We start from the raw sequence: 21,588 nt of genomic DNA on the forward strand, positions 1-21,588 counted from the left end.
CAGGTAGGCAAGTTGAGAACAAGTTCTCATTTACAATTGCGACCTGGCCAAGATAAAGCAAAGCAGTTCGACAGATACAACAACACAGAGTTACACATGGAGTAAAACAAACATACAGTCAATAATAAAGTATAAACAAGTCTATATACAATGTGAGCAAATGAGGTGAGAAGGGAGGTAAAGGCAAAAAAAGGCCTTGGTGGCAAGGTAAATACAATATAGCAAGTAAAACACTGGAATGGTAGTTTTGCAATGGAAGAATGTGCAAAGTAGAAATAAAAATAATGGGGTGCAAAGGAGCAAAATAAATAAATAAATTAAATACAGTTGGGAAAGAGGTAGTTGATAGGGCTAAATTATATGTGGGCTATGTACAGGTGCAGTAATCTGTGAGCTGCTCTGACAGTTGGTGCTTAAAGCTAGTGAGGGAGATAAGTGTTTCCAGTTTCAGAGATTTTTGTAGTTCGTTCCAGTCATTGGCAGCAGAGAACTGGAAAGAGAGGCGGCCAAAGAAAGAATTGGTTTTGGGGGTGACTAGAGAGATATACCTGCTGGAGCGTGTGCTACAGGTGGGAGATGCTATGGTGACCAGCGAGCTGAGATAAGGGGGGACTTTACCTAGCAGGGTCTTGTAGATGACATGGAGCCAGTGGGTTTGGCGACGAGTATGAAGCGAGGGCCAGCCAACGAGAGCGTACAGGTCGCAATGGTGGGTAGTGTATGGGGCTTTGGTGACAAAACGGATTGCACTGTGATAGACTGCATCCAGTTTGTTGAGTAGGGTATTGGAGGCTATTTTGTAAATTACATCGCCAAAGTCGAGGATTGGTAGGATGGTCAGTTTTACAAGGGTATGTTTGGCAGCATGAGTGAAGGATGCTTTGTTGCGAAATAGGAAGCCAATTCTAGATTTAACTTTGGATTGGAGATGTTTGATATGGGTCTGGAAGGAGAGTTTACAGTCTAACCAGACACCTAAGTATTTGTAGTTGTCCACGTATTCTAAGTCAGAGCCGTCCAGAGTAGTGATGTTGGACAGGCGGGTAGGTGCAGGTAGTGATCGGTTGAAGAGCATGCATTTAGTTTTACTTGTATTTAAGAGCAGTTGGAGGCCACGGAAGGAGAGTTGTATGGCATTGAAGCTTGCCTGGAGGGTTGTTAACACAGTGTCCAAAGAAGGGCCGGAAGTATACAGAATGGTGTCGTCTGCGTAGAGGTGGATCAGAGACTCACCAGCAGCAAGAGCGACCTCATTGATGTATACAGAGAAGAGAGTCGGTCCAAGAATTGAACCCTGTGGCACCCCCATAGAGACTGCCAGAGGTCCGGACAACAGACCCTCAGATTTGACACACTGAACTCTATCAGAGAAGTAGTTGGTGAACCAGGCGAGGCAATCATTTGAGAAACCAAGGCTGTTGAGTCTGCCGATGAGGATGTGGTGATTGACAGAGTCGAAAGCCTTGGCCAGATCAATGAATACGGCTGCACAGTAATGATTCTTATCGATGGCGGTTAAGATATCGTTTAGGACCTTGAGCGTGGCTGAGGTGCACCCATGACCAGCTCTGAAACCAGATTGCATAGCAGAGAAGGTATGGTGAGATTCAAAATGGTCGGTAATCTGTTTGTTGACTTGGCTTTCGAAGACCTTAGAAAGGCATGGTAGGATAGATATAGGTCTGTAGCAGTTTGGGTCAAGAGTGTCCCCCCCTTTGAAGAGGGGGATGACCGCAGCTGCTTTCCAATCTTTGGGAATCTCAGACGACACGAAAGAGAGGTTGAACAGGCTAGTAATAGGGGTGGCAACAATTTCGGCAGATAATTTTAGAAAGAAAGGGTCCAGATTGTCTAGCCCGGCTGATTTGTAGGGGTCCAGATTTTGCAGCTCTTTCAGAACATCAGCTGAATGGATTTGGGAGAAGGAGAAATGGGGAAGGCTTGGGCGAGTTGCTGTTGGGGGTGCAGTGCTGTTGACAGGGGTAGGAGTAGCCAGGTGGAAAGCATGGCCAGCAGTAGAAAAATGCTTATTGAAATTTTCAATTATGGTGGATTTATCAGTGGTGACAGTGTTTCCTATCTTCAGTGCAGTGGGCAGCTGGGAGGAGGTGTTCTTATTCTCCATGGACTTTACAGTGTCCCAGAACTTTTTTGAGTTAGTGTTGCAAGAAGCAAATTTCTGCTTGAAAAAGCTAGCCTTGGCTTTTCTAACTGCCTGTGTATAATGGTTTCTAGCTTCCCTGAACAGCTGCATATCACGGGGGCTGTTCGATGCTAATGCAGAACGCCATAGGACGTTTTTGTGTTGATTAAGGGCAGTCAGGTCTGGGGAGAACCAAGGGCTATATCTGTTCCTGGTTCTAAATTTCTTGAATGGGGCATGTTTATTTAAGATGGTTAGGAAGGCATTTTTAAAAAATATCCAGGCATCCTCTACTGACGGGATGAGGTCAATATCCTTCCAGGATACCCCGGCCAGGTCGATTAGAAAGGCCTGCTCGCTGAAGTGTTTCAGGGAGCGTTTTACAGTGATGAGAGGAGGTCGTTTGACCGCTGACCCATTACGGATGCAGGCAATGAGGCAGTGATCGCTGAGATCTTGGTTGAAGACAGCAGAGGTGTATTTAGAGGGGAAGTTGGTTAGGATGATATCTATGAGGGTGCCCGTGTTTAAGGCTTTGGGGAGGTACCTGGTAGGTTCATTGATAATTTGTGTGAGATTGAGGGCATCAAGTTTAGATTGTAGGATGGCTGGGGTGTTAAGCATGTTCCAGTTTAGGTCGCCTAGCAGCACGAGCTCTGAAGATAGATGGGGGGCAATCAGTTCACATATGGTGTCCAGAGCACAGCTGGGGGCAGAGGGTGGTCTATAGCAGGCGGCAACGGTGAGAGACTTGTTTTTAGAAAGGTGGATTTTTAAAAGTAGAAGTTCAAATTGTTTGGGTACAGACCTGGATAGTAGGACAGAACTCTGCAGGCTATCTTTGCAGTAAATTGCAACACCGCCCCCTTTGGCAGTTCTATCTTGTCTGAAAATGTTGTAGTTTGGAATTAAAATGTCTGAATTTTTGGTGGTCTTCCTAAGCCAGGATTCAGACACAGCTAGAACATCCGGGTTGGCAGAGTGTGCTAAAGCAGTGAATAGAACAAACTTAGGGAGGAGGCTTCTAATGTTAACATGCATGAAACCAAGGCTATTACGGTTACAGAAGTCGTCAAAAGAGAGCGCCTGGGGAATAGGAGTGGAGCTAGGCACTGCAGGGCCTGGATTCACCTCTACATCGCCAGAGGAACATAGGAGGAGTAGAATAAGGGTGCGACTAAAAGCAATAAGAATTGGTCGTCTAGAACGTCTGGAACAGAGAGTAAAAGGAGGTTTCTGGGGGCGATAAAATAGCATCAAGGTATAATGTACAGACAAAGGTAAGGTAGGATGTGAATACAGTGGAGGTAAACCTAGGTATTGAGTGATGAAGAGAGAGATATTGTCTCTAGAAACATCATTGAAACCAGGAGATGTCATTGCATGTGTGGGTGGTGGAACTAATAGGTTGGATAAGGTATAGTGAGCAGGACTAGAGGCTCTACAGTGAAATAAGCCAATAAACACTAACCAGAACAGCAATGGACAAGACATATTGACATTAAGGAGAGGCATGCTTAGTCGAGTGATCAAAAGGGTCCAGTGAGTGGAGAGGTTGGTTTAGGGGGACGGCGATTTAGACAGCTAGCCAAGCCAACCGGTAGCAAGCTAGCATAGGATGGAGTCTGTTGTTAGCCACCTCTTGCGTTCGGTCAGTAGATTAGTGGGGTTCCGTGTGGTAGAGGGGATTAATCAAAATCAGTATGAGACGTTGTTGTTGTTATTATATAGAAACAGGCAGAGTACAGGTACTAAACAGGTATGAGACGTTGTTATTATATAGAAACAGGCAGAGTACAGATACTAAACAGGTAAGAGACGTTGTTATTATATAGAAACAGGCAGAGTACAGGTACTAAACAGGTATGAGACGTTGTTGTTGTTGTTGTTATATAGAAACAGGCAGAGTACAGGTACTAAACAGGTATGAGACGTTGTTGTTGTTGTTGTTATATAGAAACAGGCAGAGTACAGGTACTAAACAGGTATGAGACGTTGTTGTTGTTGTTGTTGTTATATAGAAACAGGCAGAGTACAGGTACTAAACAGGTATGAGACGTTGTTGTTGTTATTATATAGAAACAGGCAGAGTACAGGTACTAAACAGGTATGAGACGTTGTTGTTATTATATAGAAACAGGCAGAGTACAGGTACTAAACAGGTATGAGACGTTGTTGTTATTATATAGAAACAGGCAGAGTACAGGTGCTAAACAGGTAAGAGACGTTGTTATTATATAGAAACAGGCAGAGTACAGGTACTAAACAGGTATGAGACGTTGTTGTTGTTATTATATAGAAACAGGCAGAGTACAGGTACTAAACAGGTATGAGACGTTGTTGTTATTATATACAAACAGGCAGAGTACAGGTGCTAAACAGGTAAGAGACGTTGTTATTATATAGAAACAGGCAGAGTACAGGTACTAAACAGGTATGAGACGTTGTTGTTGTTATTATATAGAAACAGGCAGAGTACAGGTACTAAACAGGTATGAGACGTTGTTGTTATTATATACAAACAGGCAGAGTACAGGTGCTAAACAGGTAAGAGACGTTGTTATTATATAGAAACAGGCAGAGTACAGGTACTAAACAGGTATGAGACTGGCCCTTTGGACACTGTGTTAACTGACCTCCAGACGAGCTTCAATGCCATACAACTCTCCTTCTGTGGCCTGCAACTGCTCTTAAATGCAAGTAAAACTAAATTCCTGCTCTTCAACCAATCGCTGCCCGCACCTGCTTGCCAGTCCAGCATCACTACTCTGGATGGCTCTGACTTAGAATATGTGGACAACCACAAATACCTAGGTGTCTGGTTAGACTGTAAACTCTCCTTCCAGACTCACATTAAGCATCTCCACTCCAAAATTAAATCTAGAATCGACTTCCTGTTTCGCAACAAAGCATCCTTCACTGATGCTGCCAAACAGACCCTCGTAAAACTGACCATCCTACCGATCCTCAACATCGGCGATGTCATTTACAAAATATCATCCAACACTACTCAACAAATTGAATGCAGTCTATCACAGTGCCATCCGTTTTGTCACCAAAGCCCATATACTACCCACCACTGCGACCTGTACACTCTCGTTGGCTGGCCCTCGCTTCATACTTGTCGCCAAATCCACTGGCTACAGGTTATCTACAAGTCTAGCTAGGTAAAGCCCTGCCTTGTCTCAGCTCACTGGTCACCGGTAGCAGCACCCACCAGTAGCACGTGCTCCAGCAGGTATATTTCACTGGTCACCCCCAAAGCCAATTCTTTCTTTGGTCGTCTTTCCTTCCAGTTCTCTGCTGCCCATCTCCCTCACTAGCTTTAAGCACCAGCTGTCAGAGCAGCTCACAGATCACTGCACCTGTACATAGCCCATCTGTAAACAGCCCATCTATCTACCTCATCCCCATACTGTATTTGTGCTCCTTTGCACCCCAGTATCTCTACTTGCACATTCATCTTCTGCACATCTACCATTCCAGTGTTTAATTGCTATATCATAATCACTTCGCCACTATGACCTATTTTATTGCCTTTACCTCCCTTATCCTACCTCATTTGCACACTGTGTGTGTGTGTGTGTGTGTGTGTGTGTGTATATATATATATATATATATATATATATTTATTATTATTATTATTATTATTATTATTATTATTATTATTATTATTATTATTTTCTACTGTATGTTTGTTTACTCCATGTGTAACTCTGTGTCGTTGTTTGTGTCGAACTGCTTTGCTTTATCTTGGCCAGGTCGCAGTTGTAAATGAGAACTTGTTCTCAACTGACCTACCTGGTTAAATAAAGGTGAAATAAAGAAAAATCTTCAATCAATTGTAGAAAATGAACAAAAAATGTCCGATCTTATGCTAGGAAGCTTTGTAAGTGTCCTCTGAGAAGGAGAGAGGTCTGACTGTGTTGTCTGTCCCTCCCAGGCTCAGCAGCACAGGACGTTTAACAGTGTGGTTCAGAAGCATGACAGTGGTATGGGCTACACCAAGCCAGTCTACTCCCTGAACGGCCGGACGCCAACGCAGCACAACGGCCTAGCGGCGGAGGAGGGAATAGACCAACCAGAGGAGGAGGGAGTGGAGGAGGACCAATCAGAGGAGGAGGTGAGAGAGGACTCTTCTTCAAAGTAACTTTTCAGACCTCTTTTTCATAGTTTGTACTTTTTCATACTCTTTGGTCCAGTATTAAAACAACACGTTGAAGTTATCCACACTTAATGTGAAGGCACCCTGTACATTATTTACAAGAAAAGCCAAAGGGATCATGAAACTGTTGGAATGAGTGAATGGCTGAGTCCTGACTGTGGTTCACTACATTGTACAATGGCGCCGGAGAAGAAGGCTGACGTTTTACGAGGTCCCCAATCGATTGTGTTTTTTTGTTTTGTTTATTTGCATTTGTTTGTAACTTATTTTGTACACAATGTTGCCGCTATCGTCTCTTATGACCAAAAATAACTTCAGGACCACGGCAGAATCCTTTTTCTCCTTTAACAGAATCCTTTTATTTTATTTTAACGTGTCTGACGAGTCCTACGCGAGTGATACTACTTTCTCTGGAACAGGCCCAGATCCCTGTGATACTTTCTCTGGAACAGGCCCAGATCCCTGTGATACTTTCTCTGGAACAGGCCCAGATCCCTGTGATACTTTCTCTGGAACAGGCCCAGATCCCTGTGATACTTTCTCTGGAACAGGCCCAGATCCCTGTGATACTTTCTCTGGAACAGGCCCAGATCCCTGTGATACTTTCTCGGGAACAGGCCCAGATCCCTGTGATACTTTCTCGGGAACAGGCCCAGATCCCTGTGATACTTTCTCGGGAACAGGCCCAGATCCCTGTGATACTTTCTCTGGAACAGGCCCAGATCCCTGTGATACTTTCTCTGGAACAGGCCCAGATCCCTGTGATACTTTCTCGGGAACAGGCCCAGATCCCTGTGATACTTTCTCGGGAACAGGTCCAGATCCCTGTGATACTTTCTCGGGAACAGGCCCAGATCCCTGTGATACTTTCTCTGGAACAGGTCCAGATCCCTGTGATACTTTCTCTGGAACAGGCCCAGATCCCTGTGATACTTTCTCTGGAACAGGCCCAGATCCCTGTGATACTTTCTCTGGAACAGGCCCAGATCCCTGTGATACTTTCTCGGGAACAGGCCCAGATCCCTGTGATACTTTCTCGGGAACAGGCCCAGATCCCTGTGATACTTTCTCGGGAACAGGCCCAGATCCCTGTGATACTTTCTCGGGAACAGGCCCAGATCCCTGTGATACTTTCTCGGGAACAGGCCCAGATCCCTGTGATACTTTCTCTGGAACAGGCCCAGATCCCTGTGATACTTTCTCTGGAACAGGCCCAGATCCCTGTGATACTTTCTCGGGAACAGGCCCAGATCCCTGTGATACTTTCTCGGGAACAGGCCCAGATCCCTGTGATACTTTCTCTGGAACAGGCCCAGATCCCTGTGATACTTTCTCTGGAACAGGTCCAGATCCCTGTGATACTTTCTCTGGAACAGGCCCAGATCCCTGTGATACTTTCTCTGGAACAGGCCCAGATCCCTGTGATACTTTCTCTGGAACAGGTCCAGATCCCTGTGATACTTTCTCTGGAACAGGCCCAGATCCCTGTGATACTTTCTCGGGAACAGGCCCAGATCCCTGTGATACTTTCTCGGGAACAGGCCCAGATCCCTGTGATACTTTCTCTGGAACAGGCCCAGATCCCTGTGATACTTTCTCTGGAACAGGTCCAGATCCCTGTGATACTTTCTCTGGAACAGGCCCAGATCCCTGTGATACTTTCTCGGGAACAGGCCCAGATCCCTGTGATACTTTCTCGGGAACAGGCCCAGATCCCTGTGATACTTTCTCGGGAACAGGCCCAGATCCCTGTGATACTTTCTCGGGAACAGGCCCAGATCCCTGTGATACTTTCTCTGGAACAGGCCCAGATCCCTGTGATACTTTCTCGGGAACAGGCCCAGATCCCTGTGATACTTTCTCGGGAACAGGCCCAGATCCCTGTGATACTTTCTCGGGAACAGGCCCAGATCCCTGTGATACTTTCTCTGGAACAGGCCCAGATCCCTGTGATACTTTCTCTGGAACAGGCCCAGATCCCTGTGATACTTTCTCTGGAACAGGTCCAGATCCCTGTGATACTTTCTCTGGAACAGGCCCAGATCCCTGTGATACTTTCTCGGGAACAGGCCCAGATCCCTGTGATACTTTCTCGGGAACAGGCCCAGATCCCTGTGATACTTTCTCGGGAACAGGCCCAGATCCCTGTGATACTTTCTCGGGAACAGGCCCAGATCCCTGTGATACTTTCTCTGGAACAGGCCCAGATCCCTGTGATACTTTCTCGGGAACAGGCCCAGATCCCTGTGATACTTTCTCTGGAACAGGCCCAGATCCCTGTGATACTTTCTCGGGAACAGGCCCAGATCCCTGTGATACTTTCTCAGGAACAGGCCCAGATCCCTGTGATACTTTCTCGGGAACAGGCCCAGATCCCTGTGATACTTTCTCGGGAACAGGCCCAGATCCCTGTGATACTTTCTCGGGAACAGGCCCAGATCCCTGTGATACTTTCTCGGGAACAGGCCCAGATCCCTGTGATACTTTCTCGGGAACAGGCCCAGATCCCTGTGATACTTTCTCTGGAACAGGCCCAGATCCCTGTGATACTTTCTCTGGAACAGGCCCAGATCCCTGTGATACTTTCTCGGGAACAGGCCCAGATCCCTGTGATACTTTCTCTGGAACAGGCCCAGATCCCTGTGATACTTTCTCTGGAACAGGCCCAGATCCCTGTGATACTTTCTCGGGAACAGGCCCAGATCCCTGTGATACTTTCTCTGGAACAGGCCCAGATCCCTGTGATACTTTCTCGGGAACAGGCCCAGATCCCTGTGATACTTTCTCGGGAACAGGCCCAGATCCCTGTGATACTTTCTCTGGAACAGGCCCAGATCCCTGTGATACTTTCTCGGGAACAGGCCCAGATCCCTGTGATACTTTCTCTGGAACAGGCCCAGATCCCTGTGATACTTTCTCTGGAACAGGCCCAGATCCCTGTGATACTTTCTCGGGAACAGGCCCAGATCCCTGTGATACTTTCTCGGGAACAGGCCCAGATCCCTGTGATACTTTCTCGGGAACAGGCCCAGATCCCTGTGATACTTTCTCGGGAACAGGCCCAGATCCCTGTGAAACTTTCTCGGGAACAGGCCCAGATCCCTGTGATACTTTCTCGGGAACAGGCCCAGATCCCTGTGATACTTTCTCAGGAACAGGCCCAGATCCCTGTGATACTTTCTCTGGAACAGGCCCAGATCCCTGTGATACTTTCTCGGGAACAGGCCCAGATCCCTGTGATACTTTCTCGGGAACAGGCCCAGATCCCTGTGATACTTTCTCAGGAACAGGCCCAGATCCCTGTGATACTTTCTCGGGAACAGGCCCAGATCCCTGTGATACTTTCTCGGGAACAGGCCCAGATCCCTGTGATACTTTCTCTGGAACAGGCCCAGATCCCTGTGATACTTTCTCGGGAACAGGCCCAGATCCCTGTGATACTTTCTCAGGAACAGGCCCAGATCCCTGTGATACTTTCTCAGGAACAGGCCCAGATCCCTGTGATACTTTCTCAGGAACAGGCCCAGATCCCTGTGATACTTTCTCTGGAACAGGCCCAGATCCCTGTGATACTTTCTCTGGAACAGGCCCAGATCCCTGTGATACTTTCTCGGGAACAGGCCCAGATCCCTGTGATACTTTCTCTGGAACAGGCCCAGATCCCTGTGATACTTTCTCTGGAACAGGCCCAGATCCCTGTGATACTTTCTCGGGAACAGGCCCAGATCCCTGTGATACTTTCTCGGGAACAGGCCCAGATCCCTGTGATACTTTCTCGGGAACAGGCCCAGATCCCTGTGATACTTTCTCGGGAACAGGCCCAGATCCCTGTGATACTTTCTCTGGAACAGGCCCAGATCCCTGTGATACTTTCTCGGGAACAGGCCCAGATCCCTGTGATACTTTCTCGGGAACAGGCCCAGATCCCTGTGATACTTTCTCTGGAACAGGCCCAGATCCCTGTGATACTTTCTCGGGAACAGGCCCAGATCCCTGTGATACTTTCTCTGGAACAGGCCCAGATCCCTGTGATACTTTCTCGGGAACAGGCCCAGATCCCTGTGATACTTTCTCGGGAACAGGCCCAGATCCCTGTGATACTTTCTCTGGAACAGGCCCAGATCCCTGTGATACTTTCTCTGGAACAGGCCCAGATCCCTGTGATACTTTCTCGGGAACAGGCCCAGATCCCTGTGATACTTTCTCGGGAACAGGCCCAGATCCCTGTGATACTTTCTCGGGAACAGGCCCAGATCCCTGTGATACTTTCTCGGGAACAGGCCCAGATCCCTGTGATACTTTCTCAGGAACAGGCCCAGATCCCTGTGATACTTTCTCTGGAACAGGCCCAGATCCCTGTGATACTTTCTCTGGAACAGGCCCAGATCCCTGTGATACTTTCTCTGGAACAGGCCCAGATCCCTGTGATACTTTCTCGGGAACAGGCCCAGATCCCTGTGATACTTTCTCGGGAACAGGCCCAGATCCCTGTGATACTTTCTCGGGAACAGGCCCAGATCCCTGTGATACTTTCTCGGGAACAGGCCCAGATCCCTGTGATACTTTCTCTGGAACAGGCCCAGATCCCTGTGATACTTTCTCGGGAACAGGCCCAGATCCCTGTGATACTTTCTCGGGAACAGGCCCAGATCCCTGTGATACTTTCTCTGGAACAGGCCCAGATCCCTGTGATACTTTCTCGGGAACAGGCCCAGATCCCTGTGATACTTTCTCTGGAACAGGCCCAGATCCCTGTGATACTTTCTCGGGAACAGGCCCAGATCCCTGTGATACTTTCTCGGGAACAGGCCCAGATCCCTGTGATACTTTCTCTGGAACAGGCCCAGATCCCTGTGATACTTTCTCTGGAACAGGCCCAGATCCCTGTGATACTTTCTCGGGAACAGGCCCAGATCCCTGTGATACTTTCTCGGGAACAGGCCCAGATCCCTGTGATACTTTCTCGGGAACAGGCCCAGATCCCTGTGATACTTTCTCGGGAACAGGCCCAGATCCCTGTGATACTTTCTCAGGAACAGGCCCAGATCCCTGTGATACTTTCTCTGGAACAGGCCCAGATCCCTGTGATACTTTCTCGGGAACAGGCCCAGATCCCTGTGATACTTTCTCGGGAACAGGCCCAGATCCCTGTGATACTTTCTCAGGAACAGGCCCAGATCCCTGTGATACTTTCTCAGGAACAGGCCCAGATCCCTGTGATACTTTCTCGGGAACAGGCCCAGATCCCTGTGATACTTTCTCTGGAACAGGCCCAGATCCCTGTGATACTTTCTCGGGAACAGGCCCAGATCCCTGTGATACTTTCTCAGGAACAGGCCCAGATCCCTGTGATACTTTCTCAGGAACAGGCCCAGATCCCTGTGATACTTTCTCAGGAACAGGCCCAGATCCCTGTGATACTTTCTCTGGAACAGGCCCAGATCCCTGTGATACTTTCTCTGGAACAGGCCCAGATCCCTGTGATACTTTCTCGGGAACAGGCCCAGATCCCTGTGATACTTTCTCTGGAACAGGCCCAGATCCCTGTGATACTTTCTCTGGAACAGGCCCAGATCCCTGTGATACTTTCTCGGGAACAGGCCCAGATCCCTGTGATACTTTCTCGGGAACAGGCCCAGATCCCTGTGATACTTTCTCGGGAACAGGCCCAGATCCCTGTGATACTTTCTCGGGAACAGGCCCAGATCCCTGTGATACTTTCTCTGGAACAGGCCCAGATCCCTGTGATACTTTCTCGGGAACAGGCCCAGATCCCTGTGATACTTTCTCGGGAACAGGCCCAGATCCCTGTGATACTTTCTCTGGAACAGGCCCAGATCCCTGTGATACTTTCTCGGGAACAGGCCCAGATCCCTGTGATACTTTCTCTGGAACAGGCCCAGATCCCTGTGATACTTTCTCGGGAACAGGCCCAGATCCCTGTGATACTTTCTCGGGAACAGGCCCAGATCCCTGTGATACTTTCTCTGGAACAGGCCCAGATCCCTGTGATACTTTCTCTGGAACAGGCCCAGATCCCTGTGATACTTTCTCGGGAACAGGCCCAGATCCCTGTGATACTTTCTCGGGAACAGGCCCAGATCCCTGTGATACTTTCTCGGGAACAGGCCCAGATCCCTGTGATACTTTCTCGGGAACAGGCCCAGATCCCTGTGATACTTTCTCTGGAACAGGCCCAGATCCCTGTGATACTTTCTCGGGAACAGGCCCAGATCCCTGTGATACTTTCTCGGGAACAGGCCCAGATCCCTGTGATACTTTCTCGGGAACAGGCCCAGATCCCTGTGATACTTTCTCGGGAACAGGCCCAGATCCCTGTGATTTGGGTGAAGAGGAGGACGGAGAAAAAGGGGCCAGAGGGCCCTGCTGCATTCTGAGAATTTGGGAATCAGGGAAACTTCAATCCGTTTTACCAACTTTCTATCAGCCTGTAAATGTGCAACCAGAGGGAAAAACTCTGGACCACCTTTACTCCACACACAGAGACGCATACAAAGCCACACAAAAGCCATACAAAATCCCTCACCCTCCATTTGGCAAATCTGAACATAATTCTATCCTCCTGATTCCTGCTTACAAGCAAAAATTAAAGCAGGAAGCACCTGTGACTCTATCAATAAAAAAGTGGTCAGATGAAGCAGATGCTAAGCTACAGGACTGTTTTGCAGCACAGACTGGAATATGTTCTGTGATTCCTCCACTGGCATGAGGAGTACACCACATCAGTCACTGGTTTCATCAATAAGGGCATTGATGACGTTGTCCCCACAGTGACCGTACGTACATACCTCAACCAGAAGCCATGGATTATAGGCAACATCCACACTGAGGAAAAGGCTAAGACTGCCGCTTTCAAGGAGCAGAACTCTAACCTGGAAGCTGATAATAAATCCCGCTATGCCCTCCGACGAACCTAAAAACAGGCAAAGCATCAACACAGGACAAAGATCGAATCGTACTACACCGGCTCTGATGCTCCTCAAATGTGACAGGACTTGCAAACCAATACAGACTACAAAGGGAAGCACAGTCGAGAGCTGCCCAGTGAAACAAGCCTAACAGAAGGGTTAAACTACTTCTATGCTCGCTTCGAGGCAAATAACACTAAAATATGCATGAGAGCACCAGCTGTTCCGGAAGACTGTGATCATGTTCTCCGCAGCCGATGTGAGTAATGTCAAAGTTCAGAAGGCTGCAGGGCCAGACGGATATCCAGGACGTGTACTACGAGCATGCGCTGACCAACTGGCAAATGTCTTCACTGACATTTTCAACCTCTCCCTGTCCGAGTCTGTAATACCAACATGTTTCAACCTCTTAGGGATCCCTTCACCCCCATTCCCGCTCAACTCCCGGGGATTGATTTGACAACATCCAGTGAAATTGCAGCGCGCCAAATTCAAAAACAGAAATACTCGTAATAAGAATTCATTAAACATACAAGTGTTATGCATCAAAATACAGCTAAACTTGTTAATCCAGCCGCAGTGTCAGATTTCATGAAGGCTTTACGGCGAAAGCAGACCATGCGATTATCTGAGGACAGAAACCCGCATACAAACACATGAAAATCTTATTTCAACCAGCCAGGTGCGACACAGAAATTGCGATATAATTCATGCCTTACCTTTGAAGATCTTCTTCTGTTGGCACTCCAAAATGTCCCAGAAACATCACAAATGGTCCTTTTGTTCGATACATTCCTTCTTTATATCCCCAAAATGTCTGCCTGTGGTTCACTACCGGAACGTGGTTTAACTTCCTGAGTCCTGACTGTGGTTCACTAATGTAATGTGGTTTAACTTCCTGACTGTGGTTCACTACTGTAACGTGGTTTAACTTCCTGACTGTGGTTCACTAATGTAACGTGGTTTAACTTCCTGCCTGTGGTTCACTACTGTAACGTGGTTTAACTTCCTGAGTCCTGACTGTGGTTCACTAATGTAATGTGGTTTAACTTCCTGACTGTGGTTCACTACTGTAACGTGGTTTAACTTCCTGACTGTGGTTCACTAATGTAACGTGGTTTAACTTCCTGCCTGTGGTTCACTACTGTAACGTGGTTTAACTTCCTGAGTCCTGACTGTGGTTCACTAATGTAATGTGGTTTAACTTCCTGACTGTGGTTCACTACTGTAACGTGGTTTAACTTCCTGACTGTGGTTCACTAATGTAACGTGGTTTAACCTCCTGACTGTGGTTCACTACTGTAACGTGGTTTAACTTCCTGACTGTGGTTCACTAATGTAACGTGGTTTAACTTCCTGAGTCCTGACTGTGGTTCACTAATGTAACGTGGTTTAACTTCCTTAGTCCTGACTGTGGTTCACTACTGTAACGTGGTTTAACCTCCTGACTGTGTTATCTAATGTAACATGGTTTAACCTCCTGACTGTGTAACATGGTTTAACCTCCTGACTGTGTTATCTAATGTAACATGGTTTAACCTCCTGACTGTGTAACATGGTTTAACCTCCTGACTGTGTTATCTAACGTAACGTGGTTTAACCTCCTGACTGTGTTATCTAATGTAACGTGGTTTAACCTCCCAGGTATTAACAGCCCAGGACCTGGTGGACTTCTCTCCTGTTTACAGATGTCTCCACATCTACACCGTTCTGGTATGTACACTATTTACTGTTCCTTAACGTGCCATCCAAACAGCTCCCTATTCCTGATATAGGACCTTTAGTAACCTGCTATATTTGTGTTTACCAATAGATGGCAGTATTGACTCAAGACTTTGCTTCCCGCTATCCGTAGCTATTTCCTGTGTCTGCCTATATAACTGTGAAGAGAAGCTTCAGGTAGCTTAAGCCAGGTGCGTTGGAGAATGTAATTTAAAGTTACAATTAAATACTAAACCGTACTCATGAGTCGTAACTCTAAGAAGCCTTTAAGGATACTACAGGACCCATAGGTTTCTGGTCAACAGTAGTGTTCTATATACGGAATAGGGCCCTGGTCAACAGTAGTGTTCTATATAGGGAATAGGGCTCTGGTCAACAGTAGTGTTCTATATGGGGAATAGGGCTCTGGTCAACAGTAGTGTTCTATATAGGTAATAGGGCTCTGGTCAACAGTAGTGTTCTATATAGGGAATAGGGCTCTGGTCAACAGTAGTGTTCTATATAGGTAATAGGGCTCTGGTCAACAGTAGTGTTCTATATAGGGAATAGGGCTCTGGTCAACAGTAGTGTTCTATATAGGGAATAGGGCTCTGGTCAACAGTAGTGTTCTATATAGGGAATAGGGCTCTGGTCAACAGTAGTGTTCTATATAAGGAATAGGGCTCTGGTCAACAGTAGTGTTCTATATAGGGAATAGGGCTCTGGTCAACAGTAGTGTTCTATATAGGGAATAGGGCTCTGGTCAACAGTAGTGTTCTATATAGGGAATAGGGCTCTGGTCAACAGTAGTGTTCTATATAGGGAATAGGGCTCTGGTCAACAGTAGTGTTCAATATAGGGAATAGGGCCCAGGTTAACAGTAGTGTTCTATATAGGGAATAGGTCTCTGGTCATCAGTAGTGTTCTATATAGGGAATAGGGCTCTGATCAACAGTAGTGCTCTATATAGGGAATAGGGCTCTGGTCAACACTAGTGTTCTATATAGGGAATAGGGCTCTGGTTAACAGTAGTGTTCTATATAGGGAATAGGGCTCTGGTCAACAGTAGTACACTTTAAGAGAGGAGATGGCTTTCCTCTGAATACCAGCCCTAATGACAGGGACTTCTGACTGAGGGGCTAGGGAGGGAGGGAGGGAGTTTATTTACACACAAAAGTATGTGGACACCCCTTCAAATGAGTGTATTTGGCTTTTTCAGCCACACCCGTTGCTGACAGGTCTGTGAAATTGAGCACACAGCCATGCAATCTCCATAGACAAACATTGGTAGTAGAATGGCCTTACTGAAGAGCTCAGTGAAATTGAACGTGGCACCGTCATAGGATGCCACCTTTCCAACTGTTCATCTAATTTTTGCCCTGCTAGAACTGCTCCAGTCAGCTGTAAGTGCTGTTATTGTGAAGTGGGTATTACCTGGTACTTCCTGTAAAAACCATGTTATTACCTGGTACTTCCTGTATATAGTCATTGTATTACCTGGTACTTCCTGTATATAGCCATGTTTTTACCTGGTACTTCCTGTATATAGCCACATTATTACCTGGTACTTCCTGTTAATAGCCATGTTATTACCTGGTACTCCCTGTATACAGCCATGTTATTACCTGGTACTTCCTGTATATAACCATGTTATTACCTGGTACTTCCTGTATATAGCCATGTTATTACCTGGTACTTCCTGTATATAGCCATGTTATTACCTGGTACTTCCTGTATATAGCCATGTTATTACCTGGTACTTCCTGTATATAGCCATGTTATTACCTGGTACTTCCTGTATATAACCATGTTATTACCTCCCTGTATATAGCCATGTTATTACCTGGTACTTCCTGTATATAGCCATGTTATTACCTGGTACTTCCTGTATATAGCCATGTTATTACCTGGTACTTCCTGTATATAGCCATGTTATTACCTGGTACTTCCTGTATATAGCCATGTTATTACCTGGTACTTCCTGTATATAGCCATGTTATTACCTGGTACTTCCTGTATATAACCATGTTATTACCTCCCTGTATATAGCCATGTTATTACCTGGTACTTCCTGTATATAGCCATGTTATTACCTGGTACTTCCTGTATATAGCCATGTTATTACCTGGTACTTCCTGTATATAGCCATGTTATTACCTGGTACTTCCTGTATATAGCCATGTTATTACCTGGTACTTCCTGTATATAGCCATGTTATTACCTGGTACTTCCTGTATATAGCCATGTTATTACCTGGTACTTCCTGTCTATAGCCATGTTATTACCTGGTACGTCCTGTATATAGCCATGTTATTACCTGGTACTTCCTGTATATAGCCATGTTATTACCTGGTACTTCCTGTATAAAGCCATGTTATTACCTGGTACTTCCTGTATATAGCCATGTTATTACCTGGTACTTCCTGTATATAGCCATGTTATTACCTGGTACTTCCTGTATATAGCCATGTTATTACCTGGTACTTCCTGTATATAGCCATGTTATTACCTGGTACTTCATGTATATAGCCATGTTATTACCTGGTACTTCCTGTATATAACCATGTTATTACCTCCCTGTATATAGCCATGTTATTACCTGGTACTTCCTGTATATAGCCATGTTATTACCTGGTACTTCCTGTATATAGCCATGTTATTACCTGGTACTTCCTGTATATAGCCATGTTATTACCTGGTACTTCCTGTATATAGCCATGTTATTACCTGGTACTTCCTGTATATAACCATGTTATTACCTGGTACTTCCTGTATATAACCATGTTATTACCTCCCTGTATATAGCCATGTTATTACCTGGTACTTCCTGTATATAGCCATGTTATTACCTGGTACTTCCTGTATATAGCCATGTTATTACCTGGTACTTCCTGTATATAGCCATGTTATTACCTGGTACTTCCTGTATATAGCCATGTTATTACCTGGTACTTCCTGTATATAGCCATGTTATTACCTGGTACTTCCTGTATATAGCCATGTTATTACTTGGTACTTCCTGTATATAGCCATGTTATTACCTGGTACTTCCTGTATATAGCCATGTTATTACCTGGTACTTCCTGTATATAGCCATGTTATTACCTGGTACTTCCTGTATATAGCCATGTTATTACCTGGTACTTCCTGTATATAACCATGTTATTACCTCCCTGTATATAGCCATGTTATTACCTGGTACTTCCTGTATATAGCCATGTTATTACCTGGTACTTCCTGTATATAGCCATGTTATTACCTGGTACTTCCTGTATATAGCCATGTTATTACCTGGTACTTCCTGTATATAGCCATGTTATTACCTGGTACTTCCTGTATATAGCCATGTTATTACCTGGTACTTCCTGTATATAGCCATGTTATTACCTGGTACTTCCTGTATATAGCCATGTTATTACCTGGTACTTCCTGTATATAGCCATGTTATTACCTGGTACTTCCTGTATATAGCCATGTTATTACCTGGTACTTCCTGTATATAGCCATGTTATTACCTAGTACTTCCTGTCTATAGCCATGTTATTACCTGGTACGTCCTGTATATAGCCATGTTATTACCTGGTACTTCCTGTATATAGCCTTGTTATTACCTGGTACTTCCTGTATATAGCCATGTTATTACCTGGTACTTCCTGTATATAGCCATGTTATTACCTGGTACTTCCTGTATATAGCCATGTTATTACCTGGTACTTCCTGTATATAGCCATGTTATTACCTGGTACTTCCTGTATATAGCCATGTTATTACCTGGTACTTCCTGTATATAACCATGTTATTACCTCCCTGTATATAGCCATGTTATTACCTGGTACTTCCTGTATATAGCCATGTTATTACCTGGTACTTCCTGTATATAGCCATGTTATTACCTGGTACTTCCTGTATATAGCCATGTTATTACCTGGTACTTCCTGTATATAGCCATGTTATTACCTGGTACTTCCTGTATGTAGCCATGTTATTACCTGGTACTTCCTGTATATAACCATGTTATTACCTGGTACTTCCTGTATATAACCATGTTATTACCTCCCTGTATATAGCCATGTTATTACCTGATACTTCCTGTATATAGCCATGTTATTACCTGGTACTTCCTGTATATAGCCATGTTATTACCTGGTACTTCCTGTATATAGCCATGTTATTACCTGGTACTTCCTGTATATAGCCATGTTATTACCTGGTACTTCCTGTATATAGCCATGTTATTACCTGGTACTTCCTGTATATAGCCATGTTATTACCTGGTACTTCCTGTATATAGCCATGTTATTACCTGGTACTTCCTGTATATAGCCATGTTATTACCTGGTACTTCCTGTATATAGCCATGTTATTACCTGGTACTTCCTGTATATAGCCATGTTATTACCTGGTACTTCCTGTATATAGCCATGTTATTACCTGGTACTTCCTGTATATAGCCATGTTATTACCTGGTACTTCCTGTATATAGCCATGTTATTACCTGGTACTTCCTGTATATAGCCATGTTATTACCTGGTACTTCCTGTATATAGCCATGTTATTACCTGGTACTTCCTGTATATAGCCATGTTATTACCTGGTACTTCCTGTATATAACCATGTTATTACCTCCCTGTATATAGCCATGTTATTACCTGGTACTTCCTGTATATAGCCATGTTATTACCTGGTACTTCCTGTATATAGCCATGTTATTACCTGGTACTTCCTGTATATAGCCATGTTATTACCTGGTACTTCCTGTATATAGCCATGTTATTACCTGGTACTTCCTGTATATAGCCATGTTATTACCTGGTACTTCCTGTATATAGCCATGTTATTACCTGGTACTTCCTGTATATAACCATGTTATTACCTGGTACTTCCTGTCTATAGCCATGTTATTACCTGGTACGTCCTGTATATAGCCATGTTATTACCTGGTACTTCCTGTATATAGCCATGTTATTACCTGGTACTTCCTGTATATAGCCATGTTATTACCTGGTACTTCCTGTCTATAGCCATGTTATTACCTGGTACTTCCTGTATATAGCCATGTTATTACCTGGTACTTCCTGTATATAGCCATGTTATTACCTGGTACTTCCTGTATATAGCCATGTTATTACCTGGTACTTCCTGTATATAGCCATGTTATTACCTGGTACTTCCTGTATATAGCCATGTTATTACCTGGTACTTCCTGTATATAGCCATGTTATTACCTGGTACTTCCTGTATATAGCCATGTTATTACCTGATACTTCCTGTATATAGCCATGTTATTACCTGGTACTTCCTGTATATAGCCATGTTATGACCTGGTACTTCCTGTATATAACCATGTTATTACCTGGTACTTCCTGTATATAGCCATGTTATTACCTGGTACTTCCTGTATCCACGTCATTGTTGTGTAATTATTTCTTTTTTTGTTTTGCAAATAATAGTCTCACTTTTAAACTCTGCATTGATGGTTAAGGGATTGTAATTATGTATTTCACTGTAAAGTTAACCTGTTGGTTAAGGGCTGGTCAGTCAGCATTTCACTGTGAGGTCTACACCTGTTGGTTAAGGGCTGGTCAGTCAGAATTTCACTGTGAGGTCTACACCTGTTGGTTCAGCGCTGGTCAGTCAGCATTTCACTGTGTGGTCTACACCTGTTGGTTAAGGGCTGGTCAGTCAGCATTTCACTGTGAGGTCTACACCTGTTTGTTAAGGGCTGGTCAGTCAGCATTTCACTGTGAGGTCTACACCTGTTGGTTAAGGGCTGGTCAGTCAGCATTTCACTGTGAGGTCTACACCTGTTGGTTAAGGGCTGGTCAGTCAGCATTTCACTGTGAGGTCTACACCGGTTGGTTAAGGGCTGGTCAGTCAGCATTTCACTGTGAGGTCTACACCGGTTGGTTAAGGGCTGGTCAGTCAGCATTTCACTGTGAGGTCTACACCTGTTGGTTAAGAGCTGGTCAGTCAGCATTTCACTGTGAGGTCTACACCTTTTGGTTAAGGGCTGGTCAGTCAGCATTTCACTGTGAGGTCTACACCTGTTGGTTAAGGGCTGGTCAGTCAGCATTTCACTGTGAGGTCTACACCTTTTGGTTAAGGGCTGGTCAGTCAGCATTTCACTGTGAGGTCTACACCTGTTGGTTAAGAGCTGGTCAGTCAGCATTTCACTGTGAGGTCTACACCTGTTGGTTAAGGGCTGGTCAGTCAGCATTTCACTGTGAGGTCTACACCTGTTGGATAAGGGCTGGTCAGTCAGCATTTCACTGTGAGGTCTACACCTGTTGGTTAAGAGCTGGTCAGTCAGCATTTCACTGTGAGGTCTACACCTGTTGGTTAAGGGCTGGTCAGTCAGCATTTCACTGTGAGGTCTACACCTGTTGGTTAAGGGCTGGTCACCTGTTGGTTAAGGGCTGGTCACCTGTTGGTTAAGGGCTGGTCACCTGTTGGTTATGGGCTGGTCAGTCAGCATTTCACTGTGAGGTCTACACCTGTTGGTTAAGGGCTGGTCACCTGTTGGTTAAGGGCTGGTCACCTGTTGGTTAAGGGCTGGTCACCTGTTGGTTAAGGGCTGGTCATGTGACCAATAACATCTGCTTTGTTTTATTTGTATATTTCTGTGAGGGAACGACCACTCTGTGAAGTGC

General features: G+C 45.4%; 1 protein-coding gene across 7 annotated transcripts in view; it reads left to right on the forward strand.

Annotated features, from left to right (window-relative positions):
- exoc6 (exocyst complex component 6) overlaps positions 1-21,588 on the forward strand; it is a 139,633-nt gene that overhangs the window by 56,527 nt on the left and 61,518 nt on the right. For all 7 annotated transcript variants that reach the window (XM_036959708.1, XM_036959709.1, XM_036959710.1 and 4 more), the window contains exons 7-8: positions 6,087-6,266; positions 14,882-14,950. In XM_036959708.1, coding sequence (XP_036815603.1) covers positions 6,087-6,266; positions 14,882-14,950 — 249 coding nt within the window. The remainder of the gene's footprint in view (positions 1-6,086; positions 6,267-14,881; positions 14,951-21,588) is intronic.

Source organism: Oncorhynchus mykiss, chromosome 23 (genome assembly GCF_013265735.2).
Source record: "Oncorhynchus mykiss isolate Arlee chromosome 23, USDA_OmykA_1.1, whole genome shotgun sequence".
In the NCBI taxonomy this organism is placed as follows: Eukaryota; Metazoa; Chordata; class Actinopteri; order Salmoniformes; family Salmonidae; genus Oncorhynchus; species Oncorhynchus mykiss.